Source organism: Alosa pseudoharengus, unplaced genomic scaffold (assembly GCF_046254945.1).
Source record: "Alosa pseudoharengus isolate Yale_2024_CS ecotype anadromous, Long Island Sound unplaced genomic scaffold, YU_APseudo_1.1 YU_APseudo_1.1_scf_13, whole genome shotgun sequence".
Classification (NCBI taxonomy): Eukaryota; Metazoa; Chordata; class Actinopteri; order Clupeiformes; family Clupeidae; genus Alosa; species Alosa pseudoharengus.
In genome coordinates, this window is record NW_027468598.1 from 36,982,266 (window position 1) to 37,002,265 (window position 20,000).

General features: G+C 44.0%; 2 protein-coding genes across 3 annotated transcripts in view; one reads left to right on the forward strand and one right to left on the reverse strand.

The window, feature by feature from the left end:
• LOC143122154 (chloride channel protein 2-like) overlaps positions 1 to 17,292 on the forward strand; it is a 113,853-nt gene extending 96,561 nt beyond the window's left edge. The window contains exons 20-24 of one of the 2 annotated variants that reach the window (XM_076282981.1): positions 3,395 to 3,463; positions 9,976 to 10,014; positions 10,122 to 10,226; positions 12,364 to 12,450; positions 13,814 to 17,292. In XM_076282981.1, coding sequence (XP_076139096.1) covers positions 3,395 to 3,463; positions 9,976 to 10,014; positions 10,122 to 10,226; positions 12,364 to 12,450; positions 13,814 to 14,011 — 498 coding nt within the window. In that variant the 3' untranslated portion in view covers positions 14,012 to 17,292. The remainder of the gene's footprint in view (positions 1 to 3,394; positions 3,464 to 9,975; positions 10,015 to 10,121; positions 10,227 to 12,363; positions 12,451 to 13,813) is intronic. The other variant, XM_076282982.1, reaches the window with a different exon arrangement.
• A 1,443-nt stretch (positions 17,293 to 18,735) lies between these two features.
• Positions 18,736 to 20,000, reverse strand: part of hspb12 (heat shock protein, alpha-crystallin-related, b12) — a 4,068-nt gene continuing 2,803 nt past the window's right edge. The window contains exon 3 of the mRNA XM_076281650.1: positions 18,736 to 18,976. Coding sequence (XP_076137765.1) covers positions 18,821 to 18,976 — 156 coding nt within the window. The 3' untranslated portion in view covers positions 18,736 to 18,820. The remainder of the gene's footprint in view (positions 18,977 to 20,000) is intronic.

The following is a 20,000-nucleotide window of genomic DNA, read 5'->3' on the forward strand; positions in this document are numbered from 1 at the left end:
TAGAGACTCCGACTCATGACTCATAACTAAACCACAGCGGGTCTGTAAACAGAATCTAATCTCCCTTTCTGCTCACCCTGAAGCCAGTCAGTTGTTCACCGTCTCAGGGCAGATTGTTGATGCGAGGGAGTTTAACTCGCAGAAATAGCTGCCATAATTCCAAGAGACTCAATATCAACAATATCAACATCCACAAGGTAAAAATCCACTAACGTTAGCCTAAAATAAACGGCAAAACTTGTGAATCCGTGTATCTGGGGTCAACTTGGGGTAACGAAGTTTTTAACAGTTTCAAGGGAGGGAGAGAGAGAGCCCGTGTGAGTTGCTGTTACGAGTGCCAGTAGTCCAGACTGCGTTAGCCTATATTGCTGTGACAATGCGTGTTATATAGCTTATTCGTATGCACCATAGCCTTCGCATAGGCCTAATGTAGTGGTGGTGAATGAGTATGCAGTTGTGTGGAGGACGTACAGTAGGCAATGTGTTTGTGTGAGGGATGGAGGGAGACAGAGACAGCGTGCGTGTTGCTATCTCAAGCGCCCCTCGTCCAGTAGGCCTACAGTTGCCTATGTTGTGCCGCTATACATTGCACAAAATGTATACCCCCCCCCCCCCCCCCCCCCGAAATAAACACATACATAAAATAAACACATTTTTTCCGTCACTTTGGCTTCCTTGAACATTTCCCCTACGTTTCGCCACTGCTTTGCAACAGATAGATTCCAGTGTCCACGCTCCGGCAGCGCCCACACAGTCATTTTCACCCAAATGATCCTACTGAAGGTTGAGCTGGAGCCTGAAACTGATCGTCCCCCATCTAGCGGTAGTCAAGACACTACAGGCCTGTCCCTCACAGGCTCACATGTGTAACCCATGCCATTAAAATGACTAATTTTCGTGTATACATAATATGCTGCAGCTGTTGCCTATAGAACTTCTCAGGTCCTACCATGCCAGTGACGTCATTGAAACTGTCAGCGTTCTAATACTAACAAACGCAATGTTGGTGTTGCTTAAAAAAGGCTACGTATTGATTTTTTAAATTACATTTGTTAGTGTCATTTATTTTTAATTGTCATAATCAACACATTATCAACATTGATTCTTTTAGTTCAGTTCATCTTTAAGGAATTTTACCGTTCGACGCCATCTTGAATTTAGTCACGATAAGTCGAGCGACGAGTACGAACGAACAGGTATGATAAGGGATCAGATTCCAAAAATAATTCAGTGGAAATGCATGGATTCAATTGCTTCCAGTAGCAGCAAGTGGAATCCATGCATTTCCACGGAATTATTTCACACGGAACATACTGTGGGAGCCATTAGCTATTGTTGATGTTGTGGTGGTGGTCTACACTAGAGGGCAGTGTGCTTGTGTTACAGTAGCCAGGTCATAGGTCACGGTGGCACAGGCGCGCCAGGTAATTAATTCACAGGTGTAGCGGTTGGGTAATGATGCTAGGGTGGCGGGGAGATCGTACGGTTTTTACCGCTGGCACGCCACAGCTAGATTAGCCCTCACGTTTGCATATACTCTGAACTGTGTAACCTACATTCGCTATTAAATGGGAACACCACCCAAAGGATTCTAAACGTTGTGGACTTCCACTTTATTCGAAGTGGACAGGCCTATAGCGCGTCAAAAACAGGATCTAGCCCTCACCCTGCCGAGTGTCTGATTTGTGGAAAGACAGTCACTACACATACGTTCACACTCGGTATCATGTTTCAACACACTTTAGGGTCAAAATCACACCGGAATTATCCTTTAAATAAGCTTATTATGTGCTATTAACCAGCAACCATAGACAGTAAGAGAAAGCAGCAAGTAGCCTTGGCTACAATTTCTGTAGTTGCTGCGTCCATTCATTGTTATTCTATCTCCTGCTCAAACAAAAGTTGTGTGTGCATTAAATTGATGATAACGTGTTTACAAACTCTACTTTACATAAAATATTGTAAATAGCCTATTATCATGCAGTTAATTAGCCTAGAAATCTAGACTTTGGCTTGTGAGCTTGAAAAATTAAACTTCTATCAGGCCAATCAAATCGTGTATAGAGTTGTTAGGCGGGCTTAACATAATGATTGATGGCAGAGTTGCAACGGTTTGGCTTGAATTCCTTGCTACTTGAAAACAAATAAGATAATGTTGCTGTTGGCGAACAGTGTGACATGAGTTAAGCTTTTATTAAGTTGGCAAAAGTTTTAACTAGCCAACTAGCTAAACCATGGGACTCATAGCGCTGTCCTATAGCGTGCAGAAGAAATTTGAAAGACAACCGATTATCCCGCCCCTCGGACTGAGCACTGCGAACGGTGAGTGCCCAGACCCTACATTTTAATGTGGGTCTGGCTCGTCAGGCTAGCAGTTAATGGGATACTGTGCAGAGTTGGAAAGTTAGGTAAACTTGGAAACTGTTTCTCGTTGAGTTGCCTGATGGTAAGGTACAGCCGTAGCTTACACCTGCAGGAGCGCTTGCTTGGGCGCCTGTGTTTCGCAATGCACTTTGCTCCTCTCATCTATACGACACAGTTCCCATTTCTCCAAACCATACATAATTACAAGGACAAATATTGCTACACGAGGGAAATCAGTGTGGTGTCCGATGTGAAAAAATAGGTATAAATCTAGCGTACACATTTCCACGAATCACGGATGTGTTGATGACATAAATTAGGAAATATTAGATGACTTAATGAGACGTGATGTTGAACTGCATGCCAATGTCATTTAACCCAAATGCCCCAGCAGCAGCACGGGAGAGGAGAGCTTATCTGACAAATCTGCATTGTCTATAGTGAGGTAATGTTAGATTACATTGCAAAAATATCACCATGCATTCATAACCTCGTGATTCAGTGAGAGTGATCCCAAAACATCGGAAAGTGACATTTCTGTATTACATTTTGTCAAGAGGAAAAATCAATAGCAAACTGTTCCCAACTGACTATAGAGCTGTGAACCGTTCCTGGCTGCGCCTGGCAATTCCGCCATCATAATAGCAATCCGCTATGGAACAAGCGTGCCTGTTGTTAAAGGGAATGTGAGATGACGCTCTGATTGGTTTATTGCACGTTACGCCCAAACCACACCCATGAGTAATGTAGCTACTATGGACCACCCCATTTTAGATTTGCGTCGGGCGCAACAGTCATGATCCCACCGGTAAAATAGAAACAGCGCCCGAGATCCGGCCACAAAGCGATTTGCGCAAAGTCAATTGCGCTAAAGTGCAAGATAGAGCCCACTGTGTTAACGGTGTATCTCCACTCTGAAGAATAATAACGTGTAGAGTTCAGTGTGTGTGTGTGTGTGTGTGTGTGTGTGTGTGTGTGTGTTAACGGTGTGTTTGTGTGTGTGTGTTAACGGTGTGTCTCCACTCTTAAGAATAATAACGTGGAGAGTTCTGTGACTCCTGAGCTCAAACGGCCCAAACGCGTCAGGATCTCTGTTGTGGTAAGACCCTGGCTCCGCCCACCCCAAGCCACTCCCATCGCCACTCCCCCGGCCCATCCCGCCAGCCAATCACCTCCATCCCATGTCTAATTGCCCCCCCCACCTATTGGCCAGATGCCCTCTGACTCAGCCCTCTAGTGCTTTAGAGGTCTGAACTACATTACCCAGGATGCACATGGTTCAAATCAGATTGCTGTAACCTGTTTCTGTCTGTCCAACACAGTTGACATTACTACAAATATAGTGTGCCCAATAATAATCTGGTCCCTAGTCTGGTTGAACTTGTGGCTTGGGTTACGTTACACATATGATCTTAACTGTTGAAGTACAACATTGTGAAAGTAGCTAATTACAATAACTTAGCAATTTCATAAATGATGTCAACTCAAGCCTTGCGGAGATGAACAAGCATATTTGCGTAACAGGTTTGACTTGCTCTTTGGCTCCCGGCTGATGAGAGGACCAGGATAAAAGGACCAGGCTAAACCGCAGCTAAATAACCTAGCTGGTAGCAAGCTGTAACCGTTAGCTAGCTTAGCCTTAGTTCACTAAGGTGTAGTTGACCGAGACCTGAGGTTAGAGGTCTGCACGGGACTGAGTGCCCACCCGCTCCCGCAATATTCTGTCCCGCTCCCGCATTAATGTGTCATTTTTAGTCCTGCTCCCGCCCGCATCTGTAACATGATCGGTCCCGCTCCCGCCCGCTAAAGCCCGCATGCAGGAGGGATAGCCGCTAAAGCCCGCATGCAGGAGGGATAGCCTATAAAGCCCGCATGCAGGAGGGATAGCCTATAAAGCCCGCATGCAGGAGGGATAGCCTATAAAGGCCGCATGCAGGAGGGATAGCCGCTAAAGGCCGCATGCAGGAGGGATAGCCGCTAAAGGCCGCATGCAGGAGGGATAGCCCCTAAAGGCCGCATGCAGGAGGGATAGCCTATAAAGCCCGCATGCAGGAGGGATAGCCTATAAAGCCCGCATGCAGGAGGGATAGCCTATAAAGCCCGCATGCAGGAGGGATAGCCTATAAAGGCCGCATGCAGGAGGGATAGCCTATAAAGGCCGCATGCAGGAAGGATAGCCTATAAAGCCCGCATGCAGGAGGGATAGCCGCTAAAGGCCGCATGCAGGAGGGATAGCCTATAAAGCCCGCATGCAGGAGGGATAGCCTATAAAGGCCGCATGCAGGAGGGATAGCCTATAAAGCCCGCATGCAGGAGGGATAGCCTATAAAGCCCGCATGCAGGAGGGATAGCCTATAAAGGCCGCATGCAGGAGGGATAGCCTATAAAGCCCGCATGCAGGAGGGATAGCCTATAAAGCCCGCATGCAGGAGGGATAGCCTATAAAGGCCGCATGCAGGAGGGATAGCCTATAAAGGCCGCATGCAGGAGGGATAGCCGCTAAAGCCCGCATGCAGGAGGGATAGCCGCTAAAGCCCGCATGCAGGAGGGAGCCTATTCCGCTTTCTTTCTGTCTCACGATAGCAGCACACACACCTGAGAGACTCCAGATGTCTGATTTTAAGTTTTTGGTTCTGAATGTAGGATAACAACTAAAGTAGGCCTAGTCTGGTGCCCTCTTCCTCGGTCATGCTTTCGACTTCGTTTTGACAATGAGCAGCAGGAACAAATTGAAACCACGTAAACGACAATAGGCTATAGGCCTGCTATCCGTCAGTTATGCTTAAACCCCGTTTTTTAATGTTGCCTAACAGAACATCCAGCCAAACTATAGTTATGAACACTACTTTAATCATTTCCATATTTAATTTTACGCACATATTTTATTTGCGGGAGTGCAGTGAATCATCGGTTTGTCCCGCGAACGCACCTCTCTCCATCCCGCCCGCACCCGCAAAGAGTTTTCAAAAGTTGTCCCGCGCCGCACTCTTTTGCGTCGGGACCTGCGGGAGTGCAGACCTCTATCTGAGGTGTAGTTGACTGAGTGGTTTCATACTGAATGTAATGTAGCTGCGCAACTGGACATGACAGAGTATTTTCTGAGGGCGCTGTGGTGCAGCTAGCTATAGCAACTAGCTAGAGGGCCCATATGTCTCAGACCACATGCAGGTCTGAGTGCCCATACTGGACCACATGCAGGTGTAAGGGCCATACTGGACCACATGCTACTGGACCACATGCAGGTCTGAGGCCCATACTGGACCACATGCTACTGGACCACATGCAGGTCTGAGGGCCATACTGGACCACATGGAGGTGTGAGTGGCCACAGGGACCCAGGTCGAGTGTGTTATTTCGTGATCCCGCTCCATCTCTCTCTCCCAATCGCCTCCTATCAGTCTCTCACTGTCCTGTCACAATAAAGGCAAAACGCTTTTTAGACTAATATAAAAATAGTCTTGTCTTGACGTGCAAAATTATATATTAATCTGACAAGAATCATATGTGAAATCCATGCCACAGTTCAAACAAGTCCAGAAAATATTGTTTTTCTCCCCATTGACCAACGCTCATATATTTGCCCAAAATAAGGTCCAATAGACTGGAAGTGGAAGGGCAGGATTTAGGCACACGCACACACACTCTATAACATGTCTAGGTGAGGATTTAGGCACACTGTAATATGTCTAGGTGAGGGCAGGATTTAGGCACACACACACACACACACTCTATAACATGTCTAGGTGAGTATTTAGGCTCCAGGTTTGGTTTTACTGGTCTAGGTGAGGTTTGGTTTTACTCTGAGGATTGTGGGAGATGTAGTTCAGATCTCAATTGCTTGAAGGGTGACAAAGAGGAGCAGCCAAACCAATCATCACTGGTCATATCATTAGAGTTGTCCAATCAGAAACTGCATCAGTGAGTGGGTGTGGCCTGCACACCCTGCTGTTGCCGTGCTTTACAGTTTAGGCTGTCCATCATTAGTCATCTCCACTGGTGTAAGGGGAGGGGAGGGACTTGAATGTGATTGGATGAAGTCATTGATTCATGTGGTCACAGTACTTGTACTATGGATGTATAAGTGTGTGATTGAATAATTAGTTCATGCAAGCTGTATTGGTGCAGTCATAAATACATTCAGATGGATTTATGGATTCATATGAAGTCAGGTGGATTCATGCTATCATAAGCAGAGTCATATTCATGCTGTCATAAGCATAGTCAAATTCATGCATGTGCTTCTGGAACCTAATTACTAATGAAAGATATTATTAAATATTAAAATTAAAGATAAAGTTGACAGGTTTTTAGAAGAAGTCAGAAGTGACTCAGTCGTAGAGAGGCGGCTTCGGGAATGGAACCTGAGTGGAAAGATTGTCAGGTTTGTAGCTGCTGCTTAATGGCCAATTTAGCATTGAAGTGGAGGAGAGGATCGCCAGCAGTCGTCGTGTCCTGAGCCTATGACCTTAAGAATCACCTGAAATGGTCTCCGCCCACAATCAGAATCCGCCTTATGATTGGCTGTTGCATGCAAGAAACTGATGACATAATTTGAGTTTGAATAAGAAACAGCATGACCTCTTGACCTGCAGCATGACCTCTTGACCTGCAGCATCACCTGCTGACCTGCAGCATCACCTGCTGACCTGCAGACCTGCAAAGGGCAAAGGTCGGGGCAGCTGGAGCCATGCTGATCTGTGGGAACTCTTTACTTCATGATTGGGATTAAGAAATTAAAGGAACACGCCGACTTGTTGGGACTTTAGCTTATTAACCGTATTCCCCAGAGTTAGCTGGTCCATACATACCCTTCTCATCTCCGTGCGTGTAGTTACTAGACAAATCACTCCGCCCAAGTAGCTGTGCTTCGCCTGAATGTGAACATAGTACCAAGTATGTGTGCGCTTACAAAATGTCTGTGTCTCATTTGACATTGTTATTTGTATACATAACTATACAAATCACAGCATGTACAGTAAATAGGATAATGTTGGAGTTCTGTTGTCACTATAGACCGGTTTCAGGTCCCTAACAACCGTCGTTAATGACGAACTCAGAGGACAAGCAATTGAAGCAAACCTAGATGAGTAACCTTATATAAGCTAGAATAAGATAAACCTTATGAAGCTACGAAGTTATGCCACAAATGTTATCTTCATGCTCAAGAGGAGAAACTGAAATCATGTAGGCTAAATAACATAGGGTAGTAACATTAACAAAGTGTTTTATCATATTCCTCAGCATTTCATTTTAATCAGAGACTTATCGATATGATCCATGAGAACGGAGGCTAACGTTAGCCTACATTTCACCCAAATGACAAAATGCAGGGTGGCCTAAAGTTAAAGTTGACACTCCATTTGAGTTGTTTGTTTTAAGAAAGTAGACATGGGCTTGCAAATAACGTTATTGCATAGGCCTACTATAAAGTAGCATTGTATTGTGTGCATTGTATTGTGTGCATTGTATTTCAGTCAATCGTTCAATGCGTGGCCAGCGGCATATGCTACTTTATCAAAGTAATTATCCTCTGACCTCTGACCTCTGGGGGAATGATTGCCCACCCCTGTCATCATGTAGCCTTTGAGTAGGTACTGTTCTCACTTTAATCTAAATCTAAACTAACTGTTTGTGCAGTCGAAGCCCTAACATTAGCCTAAGCCTAACCTAACTTTACAGTGACTGGCCAAATGTTTAGCCTACCTTCCGTAAAACATGCGTTTCTTTTTCATAGGTAAACCTGCTACACCTCTAGATGAAAACAATCCAGACTCGGCTATATCGAAATATCTAGGCAATATGCTTTTATTCTTCATCTTATATTAAGTTCAGCCAGCTTGCTTTCTATGCATTGTCCGTGTAAACAAACTAGCGCTTGTCCTCCGAGTTCGTTCTTGACTACGGTTGTTAGGGACCTGAAACCGGTCTATTGGGAGGTGTAGGCTACTGGAACCGGCCACACTCGGCGCCAGACCGAGTAACTACACGCACAGAGATGAAAAGAGTATCGACTTAGCTAACTCCGTTAATAAGCTCCCAAAAAGTCAGCGTGTTCCTTTAATCTGTATGAACACACACACACACACACACACACACACAAAATATCCCTTATGCCCACAATAAACATCTTTGATATGAGTGAGTGTGTGTGTGTGTGTCCCTGACTACGGCTACGTTTCTACGGTGACGATGAAAAGAGAAGACGCAGAAGTGGCGTCTCGTCTTTTTTTTCTCTCGACGAGCATTCTCAGGGGGAAATCTTTGTTTATATGCAGACGCAAGAGTATGTGATATTCGATTGGATATGCATTTTAGACCGCTGGGTGGTGGTGTGATAGAACCCCGGTACTGTACGTCACGCGCAGACATTCTAATTTGACAGTTTAGCGAGAGAGGTAATCAAGGATCTTTGGTTTAGCCGTTTAGACGGAGACGCAAAACTCTACACTCTGGAAGGAGTCTTCAGATTTTTGCGTCTTCAAGCCCCGATGGCGGGGTCGCCGTGTAAACGAAAAGCACTTATAATAAAATATTTTGTCGTCTTCCTTCGCAATCGTCCTCGTATAAACAGCCCCTTAAACTCGCACTCATTTAGGATGAGAAGCATAGAGAGAAAGATGGAGAGAGCAAGAGAGTGGTAGTGATGGAGGGAAAGAGAGAGGGGAAGGTAGTGGGAGAGAGAGAGAAAGAGAAAGAGAAGTAAAGGGAGAGAGAGAAAGAGAGAGAAGTAAAGGGAGAGAGAGGGAGAAAGATTATGTAGAATATGTCCAATGGAGTTAGAGTTGTTTCGCTGAGCAACACACTAATCAGGGACATTGATTTCTCTCTCTCTCTCTGTGTGTGTGTGTGTGTGTGTGTAAGTGTGTGTGTGTGCACATGAACATTTATGCACTCTAGAGAAAGTGCAACCAGCAGCACTGCTGCATTCAGAACTGTCAGCATGTTCTTTCTTTCTCTTTCACACACACACACACACACACACACATATATATATATATATATATATATATATATATATGTATAAATATATACACACATAGTCATTCATGTAAGCATCATCACACTCTGTGTGTGTGTGTGTGAATATGTGTGTGTGATTTGAGACACGTCTGGATGTTCTGTTGCATAATTCTACAGTAGGGCACCTTGTCAGACACTGTGGCAACAGTTGCCAGGGTTACCACAGGGATGAGGACAGAGGGAGAGATGGAGGGGGGGGGGCAGAGTAGCGCAGTGCAAAGGAGAAAGAGGTGTGTGTGCGCTCGTGTGTGTGTGTGTTGGGATCAGACATGTCGTGTGAACAAATGAGCTCAAACCTTAGTGATTCTCTGAGGTGAATTTTATGGGAGATAGACCAGCGATTACTCACAAACTCACACACACACACATACACACACACACTCTCTCACACACACTCACTTTAATACTTTAAAGCCAGTGATCAGTGCAATAAAATGATTCTCTCTGTGTGTGTTTTAGTGTGTGTGTGTGTGTGTGTTTAAGTGTGTGTTTTAGTGTGTGTGTGTGTGTGTGTGTTTTAGTGTGTGTGTGTGTGTTTGTGTGTTTTAGTGTGTGTTTCTCAATAGACTGACTGCAGTGTGTTTTCTTTAGGATGACCCATATATGGAGGACGACATGACCATCAGAGAGGTGAGCCCCACACACACACACAGACACACACACACAGTGAGGCTGACAATGTCCAATGTCCAATCTAGTCCAGCCAAAACTGACCAATCCTGATTCTGTGATGTTAGATTGCTGAGTGGGAGGAGCTTCAGCTTGATGAACAGATCAACTTTGACAACTGCAAGATAGACCCCGCCCCCTTCCAGCTCGTGGAGCGGACATCACTTCACAAGGTCTTTCACACACACACACACACACATTACAAATAAAAATTACAAATAAAAATACTTTTCTTCAATGTGTGTATGAAGATAAGTGAATATTTTACCTGAACTCCCTCTCTCTCCCTCTCCCATTCTTCCTCTTAAATGTTTCAAATTCAAAGAAGCTTTATTGACCTGACACAGGTGCGTGTGTGATTACTTGAGGCGAGGATTAGGCGCCTGCTTTTGGTCCGTTATGTGTCTCTGAGTTTGTGGCACTTACACACAAACTGTGCTGCAAGCTCTAGGGTTTGGTCCTGCTCATTTTTCATTTTTGAATTGTCGTCTAGAGCTTTACATTGTATGTTTTCTTCTTGAAATGTAGGGTATAAGTTGCTCCTCTGTAAGGTATATTTGAAATGTAGGGTATAAGTTGCTCCTCCGTAAGGTATATTTGAAATGTAGGGTATAAGTTGCTCCTCAGTAAGGTATATTTGAAATGTAGGGTATAAGTTGCTCCTCCGTAAGGTATATTTAATATAAGTTGCTCCTCCGTAAGGTACATTTGAAATGTAGGGTATAAGTTGTTCCTCCGTAAGGTATATTTGAAATGTAGGGTATAAGTTGCTCCTCCGTAATGTATATTTAGGGTATAAGTTGCTCCTCCGTAAGGTATATTTGAAATGTAGGGTATAAGTTGCTCCTCCGTAAGGTATATTTGAAATGTAGGGTATAAGTTGTTCCTCCGTAAGGTATATTTGGGCACCTCAGAGTCCGTTTCATCCTCCACCTCCATGAGGTCACAGTGGGAGCAAATTCTTTGGTGTCTCTCTTGCCAGGATCTTTTATGGCGTCCAGTTTCAATTTGCAATTTATGGTCACCCAATCTGTACTTTGATGAGCATCAACTTTGAGTTTGTTTTAATTTAATCAGATAAGTAGCCAATTCATATCTTCTGTTTAGTCTAACATAACAATCCATTTTCTTATTATGTTGGGCGTCTTCTAGCCATTGGGAAATGTAGGCAGTTTTGTTATTATTGTGAATTTCTTTTAGATGTATTGATTTTGTATCATTAATGTTATTGGTGTTTATGATCAAATTCAAGAGGTTATCGTTTTCTGGTTCTATTGAATTTGCAGGTAGTGCTTTATAGTGGAGACTGGCGGTCTGAACTTTTTAAGTACATCCAGAATTGTATGGATCTGTTTGTGATGGCCAGGGACTAATTCAGCCCCGCAGGCGTGATTGGGTCTACAGTAAATCTGTGGACGTGTAGCAGGCTTGAGCACAGCTCCATTTGTAGGATTTCTACTACGGATTTATCCCCAGATCTGATTGATCGCAGTAAAGCTGGACCCCACATTCTGACCCATATAAGAGGATTGATGTAATGAAGGAGTCAATTATGTTTAGCCAAATGTTGATGAAATGTATTTAAAGTTTTATATATTGCATAGAATGTTCTTTAAGCTTTGCCTGTGCTATAATGTCCTGAGACGTTTGTAACTAGTCCTAAATATGTGTAATTCATTTTATGATTATTATTTTTGTCTTGCTTTCCTAAATTTACTTTTAAAGACCAGATCTGGCAAGATTGATCTAAAATAGAAATATTCTGTCTTAAACCTTCTTCTGTAGGTGAGAGTCAGAGCAAATCATCTGCAAACATTATACGCTCTCTAACATTGTGCTAGTTGAATCTTGAATTTCCCTTTGGGGATCAATAAAGTATCTATCTATCTCTATCTATCTAGTTTGTTAATATATTTATAGATATTGAATAATGTGGGGCTTAGACTGCAGCTCTGCCTAACTCCTTGGCTTTGTCTAAACAATCCTGTTTATTTCCTATTTTAATGCTGTTCTGGCTATTTTCGTACATTTGAACATTTGAAAAAAGGGTGAGAAGACCAGTGTTCCAAGTGGAAGGGAAGAATCCACTTTGTAGTGTTGAGTTAAAAAAGTTTCTTTATGGCCTCTTGCATCTGTCAATTACTGAATTTCAGCATCTCTGTGGAGATACGGTCAATCCCACGTGCTTTGCTAGATTTCAGTTTTTTAATTTGGTCTTTTACTTCTGTGACTGTAATGGGGATTCCAGGGGATATTGGTGTTCTTTAATGTGTTTCTCTCTCTCTCTCTCTCTCTCACACACACACACAGACACACACTATCTTTTCTCTTCTGGGATTGGATCACGCCTATGTCACCAGCATTGGAAGACTCATCGGTGTCGTCTCCCTCAAAGAGGTAAGAGATGGGTAACCAGAAACACACGCGCGCGCACGCACGCATGCACGCGCGCACACACCAGGGTTTCCGTTGTGCGGTAATTACCGGACATTGGCCGGAAAAAAAATGAAATGTCCGACAAAATTAAATCTCTCCGGTCAAATTGTCCGATTGAAATTGGCTAATAATCCCGTCCCCTAACGCAATCTGAATTTGAGGCCTATAGGCCTAAGCCTATATTATACGTCCTCTGGCTATGTTTTTAAATGAACAGGCTCTACCGTTTGAAAGTTATTAAACAACACGCATAGCCAATGCTGCATTTCAAATAGGAAGCGCACGCTTAAAAACATCCATGTTAAACAAAGAACAAATGAGAGGCGGTTCAAACATGGCCAGGCCCAGGCAGACTAGCCTTAAACGTTTTTTCAGAGGCCAGACGCGATGGATGATGATAAATTGGTAACGTCTGAAGCCTCAGATGTCCGGTCAACTCCACCACCACCAGATAAAAAGCAGAAGTGTCGGGCGTATCTGTCGGAATCAGTGACATTGGAAGTGGAGTTGCGGGGGGTGCGGCCGCTCCAAGACACTGTCATTCTCCGTGTACATTGGACATGCAAAGTGTTCTTTACCCAAAGCATACAGTAGGTTTATGCGTTCTTTGTCTATGATCTGCAGGGTTAGGGCCTCCTCGACGAGGCGATTACTGGTCCGCGGAAAATTTCTGGCACAATTAAACGGTATCATTGAACCGCGGCCAAAAGAAAAAGAAACTAAACATTTCCCAGAATAGGAAACATTTCTTAATTTATTGGTATCAAATAAAGAGGCATAGCATTAGGGGGTAGTGGTGTGAGCGCTCATTCTTGTGTGTGCGCATCTGTGTAAGTTAAACAGTCACCACTGGAGATAACGTGGGTAGCAGCAACAAACAAGGTAGCCTTTTTAAAACAACGAACAAAGCGGACTCTTGCTGTCCATGAAAAGATACTGGCTAGATCTTGTTAGGCATGTTTAAGTTAGGCTAATGAACATGTTGCATTCTATACAGATTATGTAATTCTTTAAGCTACATAGCCTGTCTCCAGTTTTCCTCAGTTTGACTAATTAAGAAGGGATAATAGGATATTTGACCGGCACCATTTTTTTCTAGCGGAAACTCTGGCACACACACACACACACACACACACACAAACATACACACACACCCAAACACACACACAAACACACACACACACACACACACACACACACACACACAGACGTATGTAGGTGTATACAAGATCAACTTCATGTATGTTCCTGTGTGTGTGTGTGTGTGTGTGTGTGTGTGTGTGTGTGTGTGTGTGTGTGTGTGTGTGTGTGTGTGTGTGTGCAGTTACGGAAGGCCATAGAGGGTTCTGTTACAGGGAAGGGGGTGAAGGTGCGCCCCCCGCTGGCTAGTTTCCGTGACAGCGGCACCAGTAGCAGTGAAACCGAGGCAACGGAACTCCACAAGCTCTGGGACCGCCACACCAGCATAAGCCTGCCACGAGAACACCTCCAGACCTCGGATTCAGACGACAAGTCTCAATAACACACACACACACACACACACACACACACACTCCTGAGTCTACCCTGAGACCACCAGGACTGTGACTCTGATGACTTTGAAGTCTTAAAAACAAAACCTGAGAGGGAGGGGGACAGTGAGAGAACGAAAAGTGCTTTCATTTGAGATTGTGTTAAACTGCCCCACCCCACTCTCTTCTCTCTCTCTCTCCCTCTCTCTCTCTCTGTCTCTTTCTCTCTCTTTCTCTGTCTCTCTCTCTCTCTCTCTGTTTGTTCTTCTCCTTCTCTAACAGCATTCTATTCTTCCTCCTCTTCTTTTCTCTGCAGTTCTCATGTGGCTTCCCTCCTTACCCTTCCTTGGCTAACAGCTGTATGTAGCATCCTAACTCTGCAAGGGGAGGGTTTGATCCATGTCAATCACTCACTGACCAATCACAGACCCTCCCTCTGCACTGACGGACCAACCACAAACATCCCCTCAATTCTGATTGACCAGTTACAAGCACACCTTCAGCACTGACCAGCCAATCTCTGATCTTCCCTCAACACTAAATGACCAATCGCAAACACCCCTAAACACTAACTGACCAATGATAAACATTCCATTCAACATTAACTGACCAATCATAACAATCCCCTCAACATTAACTCACCAATCATAAAGATCCCCTCAACACTAACTGACCAATCATAAAGATCCCCTCAACACTAACTGACCAATCATAAAGATCCCCTGCCCACTCTCTAGACACTAAGAAACTCTTTCCTGTCGTATAGTGCCTTTCCGTCTTACCCAATCAAAACTGCTGTTTTATAACCTCAAGTGCCGTGCACCAATCACTCCTGCACTTTAAACAAGTACTGACCAATCCTAGAGCCTGGGTACCAATCTCTGGTGGAGATTTCTGACCAAATATCAACACTAATATTAACACTCCATGCTCTCTCTCTCTCTCTCTCTCTCTCTCTTTCTCTCTCTCTCTCTGTCTCTCTCTCTCTGTCTCTATCTTTCTCTTTCTCATGGTCCAGTCTATTTCAGAGGGACTGGACATTCGCTGTTGGCAAAACATCCACAGAATGTTCCAATCACACAGATCACAAACAGTCATCTTCAAAAGTGGCGAAATCCGTCACAACAGCTACAATATTCTGTCCAGCGTACATTCAGATCCACACACACACACACACACAAACACACACACACACACACACACACACTCCTTTTGTCTTCCTGTGGTGACCAGACCTGTCTTGCACTTCTTACCATGGGGTGGTGTTGTCACCACAGCAACGAAGACAAACACTCTGTGTCTTCACTCAGAGTCCTTATGTCAAATCAGCATGAACAAACACACACATGCACACACTGGCTGATGAGCACACACACACACACACACACATTCAGAGGTCATGGCAAGTGTGTGTGATGTGTGATACGAAGGGCTGAATGTTTGTTTGTTTGTTTGTTTGTTTGTAAACGTGTTCTGACCAAACACATGTGAGCAGTAGGAGAGATTAGCTGACTCCTCCCTATGTGCTCATTTTCATTGGTCTGGATTTGTGTCCATATCCCACCCTCAACCAATCAGCTGTCATCATTGCTTGAAATGATGGGAGGCGGGGCTTGTTGTAACATGCATCATGGAAATTTAAATTCTTATTTTTCTGACGTAATTTTAGTTTTAAGCCTGGTTTGTTTCTGATTTTTTATTGTGTTTGAAAATGATATCTATATCAAAATATAATGATATTTTCTCTATGTTTAAACCTAATGATGTTTCACCTGTGTCCAAACCTAATGATATTTTATTGCTTGACGACCAGCAGGATACAGAAGTCCTGTTCGGATGATGAGATTGGTCTAGGCGTTGGTTGTCACGGCAACAGGAGAGCGTGTTTAGATGCCTACAGATTTAATATATTAAACCCCATCTGTGTGGAGACGCAGATGAACTTTAACTCTAACTTATGTTGTGTGTGTGTGTGAGAGTGCAGCACAGGCTCTTCCTGCTCTGGGCTGAGCTGTGCCAGGCTTTGTCAATGTGCTATTTCTTGATGTTTGATTTTTTGTGGTAGTTTGTCCAGAGACTCAAGTGACATTCCCACAACCTTCCTACAACATTCCCACAACCTTCCTATAACATTCCCACAACCTTCCTACAACATTTCCTCAACCAACCAGGTTAGCGCCTCAGCCAAGCTGACAGATGAGTGTTCCTTGCGTCAGTGTGAGTGTATTGTGTGCTCTACGGGTCTCTGCTGAGTGGAGGTGTCGGGGAGGTTGTGCTGAGGTTGCCGCAAGGTTTTCCCTTTAGAATATGTACTGTATCAGGGCGAGAGAGGACCATTTCATTGGTCATAAGAAGCTGTCTGTCATCTCACCGAGTGCCTGAGAAATCTACAAATGACTGGAAAATACACAGACACACACACACAAATCTGCAGTACTCCCATCTCTTCACAGTGGACACACACACACATACACACTCACAGTGCCTGAGGAATCTGCAAATGACTGGAAAATACACACACACACAGAGAGGTATTAGCAGATCCATCACACACACACACACACAGAGGTATTAGCAGATCCATCAGAGGTGTTTGGGCAGCCACAGCAGGTTGCCATGGCGATGCTAACTCTTAGGGGCATAAGGGACCACAGAAGTGACTCTGTTTCCTGGTAGAGAGGCATCTGATGGGGATGTGCAGTGTGTGTGTGTGTGTGTGTCCTGGTGGAGAGGCATCTGATGGGGATGCTGCTGTGTGTGTGTGTGTGTCCTGGTGGAGAGGCATCTGATGGGGATGCTGCAGTGTGTGTGTGTGTGTGTCCTGGTAGAGAGGCATCTGATGGGGATGCTGCAGTGTGTGTGTGTGTGTGTCCTGGTGGAGAGGCATCTGATGGGGATGCTGCTGCGTTGGTGGAGCCAGATGTGTGTGTGTGTACTGTATGTCTTCATCATCAATAATTCTTCATCAAAGTGTAATTCTGACCAGCGTGTGTGTTTGGATAATGCATCTGGAAAATAATGATCCCTCACTCTTGGGTGGAGAGTGTGTGTGTTCTCAGCCTTGCTATAGGGGCGGAATGGACACACACACACACACACACATACTGCACAGGTCGTTGAGAGGGAAACTGTAGGTGTTAGGAGGTCACACACACACACCCCTTACACACACGGGCAAAGTTGTTCTTTTGTTTTGGTCTGTTTATTTTTGTTTGAGAACAATTTTATAAAGAAATAAGAAATAAACTGTTTTGTATATCAGGGATAAATAAAAGAGATTTTAACAAACAGACTGAATGTCACTGATTCTTTGTGTTCTTCTTTTCTCCTCTGACCATAACACACATCATTAGCATAACGTGAACATATGCATATATACATACTTAATTTATGCATTTAACAAACAACTAAAGAAAAACAAAATTGGCAGACAACAGTCACCCAACCACACATTCACACCCCTTCCCCCTCTCTCTCTCTCACACACACTCTCTCTCCCTCTCTCTCTCTACTCAAAACACTTCCAGATGGGGATTTTTCATAAAAATGTTTTTCTTCCTAGAACATCTGTTCTGAATAAACACACACACACACACACACTGCCACTGTCCTTCCCCCACCGTTTCTCTCTCACACACACACACACACACACACACACAGACTGTATGTGTGTGTAATTTGATCAACAGTGAACTGTAATCTGAGTATGTTCTCACAGTCAATACTAGCCCAGGAGAGAAACCTCTTGATTGTGTGTGTGTGTGTATACACGCACACACATTTTTCAGACTATTTCAGAAGTTATGACAAGCATGACATTTCAGTCCTAAGCCTAAAGTCCTAAAACATTGTCATCCTAAATGTCACTCAATCACATTGCACACACGCACACACACACGCACGCACACACACACGCACGGATGCACACACACACACGCGCACTGTGAAAACATACTCAGATTACAGCTCACTCGCTCCCTGCCCCCCCACCTCTCCAGATTAGTAAGGAAATTACTATAACACACCGAATGGCTGTATTATAAAGTATTTCTATAGAATATTCACACACCAAATGGCTGTATTATAAAGTATTTCTATAAAATATTCACACATTGAATGGCTGTATTATAAAGTATATGTATAAAACAGAATGGCTGTATTATAAAGTATATCTATAAAACAGAATGGCTGTATTTAAAATACTTCAGGAGGAAGTGTGTGTCAGCATGGCAGATATTCAGCTCATCAACAGGCAGTGATTTCTGCAGCATAGCTGTCATGTGTTAGACCACACACACACAGGTACACACACACACACAGACAGTAGTAGTGTGTCACACACACACACACAGACAGTAGTAGTGTGTCACACACACACACACACAGGTACACACACACACACACAGACAGTAGTAGTGTGTCACACACACACAAGTACACACACACACACACAGACAGTAGTAGTGTCTCACACACACACACACACACACACACGCACAGACAGTAGTAGTGTGTCACACACACACAGGTACACACACACACACACAGACAGTAGTAGTGTGTCACACACACACACACACAGACAGTAGTAGTGTGTCACACACACACAGGTACACACACACACACGCACAGACAGTAGTAGTGTGTCACACACACACACACACACACGCACAGACACTAGTAGTGTGTCACACACACACAGGTACACACACACACACACACACACACACAGACAGTAGTAGTGTGTCACACACACACACACACACGCACAGACAGTAGTAGTGTGTCTCAGCAGTGGTGCTGGTGCTGGACTTCCTGGTTCAGGGTGAAAGGTCAGAGTGGGAGGTGAGGCGCGGGACACTGATGACCAGCATGCCCTCAGGGGTCAAAGTGCAGCTGATGCCCAGTAGGTCCACGTCAGCTGGCAGCAAAGACTTCTGGGTAAATGAGTCCCTTACACCCCCATCCTCAGCTACCTTAGAGAGGGAGGAAGATTGATTTTTAGTAGTAGTAGTAGTAGTAGTAGTAGTAAGAGTAAGAGTACTAACTCTACTACTACTACTACTACTAATAATAATAATAATAATAATAATAATAATAATAATATGTTTAGTCTGTCTCTTATTCTCAGTGTTATTATTAAACTGAGAAAGATAAGAAGGCCAGAAATAGCAGATTAGACTGAGGATAATAATAATAATAATAATAATAATAATAATAATTATAAATATAGCTGCAAGCAGCAATGCGGGGGCCTAGCAGTGCGCTATAGCAGGAATGGCGTTGCCATGGCATGAGCAAGCACTCACAGCAAGTTTGATGGCAATTGGATAAAGAACGGCTGAGAAATAAGCTCATTTACTTTGTTACAGCGCCCCTAGAGCTCAAATTACACCAATGTCCTTGTGCGTTCTCACAATCAGCTACCATGTCCCTCTACCAAGTTTGGAGTTCATACATTAAAGCGTCTCCAAGATGTTAGCCCACTTCCTGTTTTGCGGCTTCATCACCATATTTGATTGACTGTCATGGGCCAATAAAGTGGAATTTGAAAAATCTGACAAGTATTGTTTGTGCGGCTCGGTCTGAAGATCATCTCCGCCAAGTTCTGTGAATATCGGATGAAATTTGTAACCGCTGAAACTTTTCGTAGAGTTTGGACTATATCCAATATGGCGGAGGTCAAATATGGCGGAAAGTGACGGGATAGGGGTCGATGAACTCGGGATGGTCCAAGGATTCAGACGCTACCTCAATTGTGAAAATCAGACAAAAGAGTCAAGGATCACGCGCATGAACACATGTCCAGCATTAAACTGGTGGTAGCACTAGAGTGTTCAATGTATATGCATAAAAATTGCTGTGAGTGATTGGGACAGTGTCCTGACTAATGGTGTCGAGTTTTGTTATGTTAACGCAAAGCGTCACAGAGATGTTAGTCCACTTCCTGTTTGGAGGCTTCGTCGCCATATTTGATTGGCTGTCACGGGCAAACAAAAA